Source organism: Mesitornis unicolor, unplaced genomic scaffold (assembly GCF_000695765.1).
Source record: "Mesitornis unicolor isolate BGI_N332 unplaced genomic scaffold, ASM69576v1 C13106209, whole genome shotgun sequence".
NCBI lineage: Eukaryota > Metazoa > Chordata > Aves > Mesitornithiformes > Mesitornithidae > Mesitornis > Mesitornis unicolor.
Window position 1 is genome coordinate 1 of NW_010220193.1, and position 797 is coordinate 797.

At 47.9% G+C, this 797-nt stretch overlaps 1 protein-coding gene across 1 annotated transcript; it reads right to left on the reverse strand.

Annotated features, from left to right (window-relative positions):
- Positions 1 to 492: 492 nt before the first annotated feature.
- Positions 493 to 730, reverse strand: LOC104533628 (interleukin-17F-like; the record flags this gene model as incomplete). Its single annotated transcript, XM_010193210.1, has 1 exon — positions 493 to 730. A coding segment is annotated over one exon (238 nt), but the record flags the coding sequence as incomplete, so codon positions are not given.
- Positions 731 to 797: the final 67 nt, after the last annotated feature.

A 797-nucleotide genomic window follows, 5' to 3' on the forward strand; every position in this document is an offset into this window, starting at 1 on the left:
GGCAGGAGAAGGAAAGGCATTAGGGGATGAGGAAGGGAGGGAGAAGGTGCAGGAGTAGGGGTTATTTGTGACAGTGCTGGTTTACATGTATACATTAAGGGCAATTTACTGCCAACAACTTTTGAAATGATAATTCATTTGATTTGCCAAACTGATACAAGCAGCAATAAAAATAATTTAAAAAATAATAAATAAAAAGAATAAAAATTTAAAAAATAAAAAACCAACACACCACTGTTTTATCCCCTCCCTGCTTGGAGTCACAAACAAAACTTTTCCTCCATCCCCTCTCTCCCCTCCATCACCAGCTACCAGCGATTTCCATTCAGGAATGAACAACAGCAAGAATCAGTATTTTCAGGAGGTAATTCGCTCAGATTTGGAAAGGAAATATCATGTTGAGTTCCTAGGATGCAAGGTGGGCATCTCCTCTAAGAGACATGCATAGGAGACATTTCTTCTCCCCAGTGTTGCCTCCGCTGCTAATCCCTGCTAGGACTGGTGGCGGACAACTGGAGTGGCACAGGTGCAGCCCACGGTGATGACTTTCTTCTCCAGGCGGTAGGTGGGCAGGCAGCCCCGCTGCTCCCGACGGAGGACGAGGATCTCCTGTTGGATGGGGACAGAGTTGAGGCTGTGGTCCTCTTGCCCCAGTGGGTTCACGCAGCCGGAGAGGCGGCACTGGGCATCAGCGATCACCTGGGGAAAGCGGTTGGGGTCCTCATCGAGCCTAGGGATGGAGACACAAGAGGGATTTATGCACTTGCACAGCATGGTTTGGCAGAATCTTCTTGTTT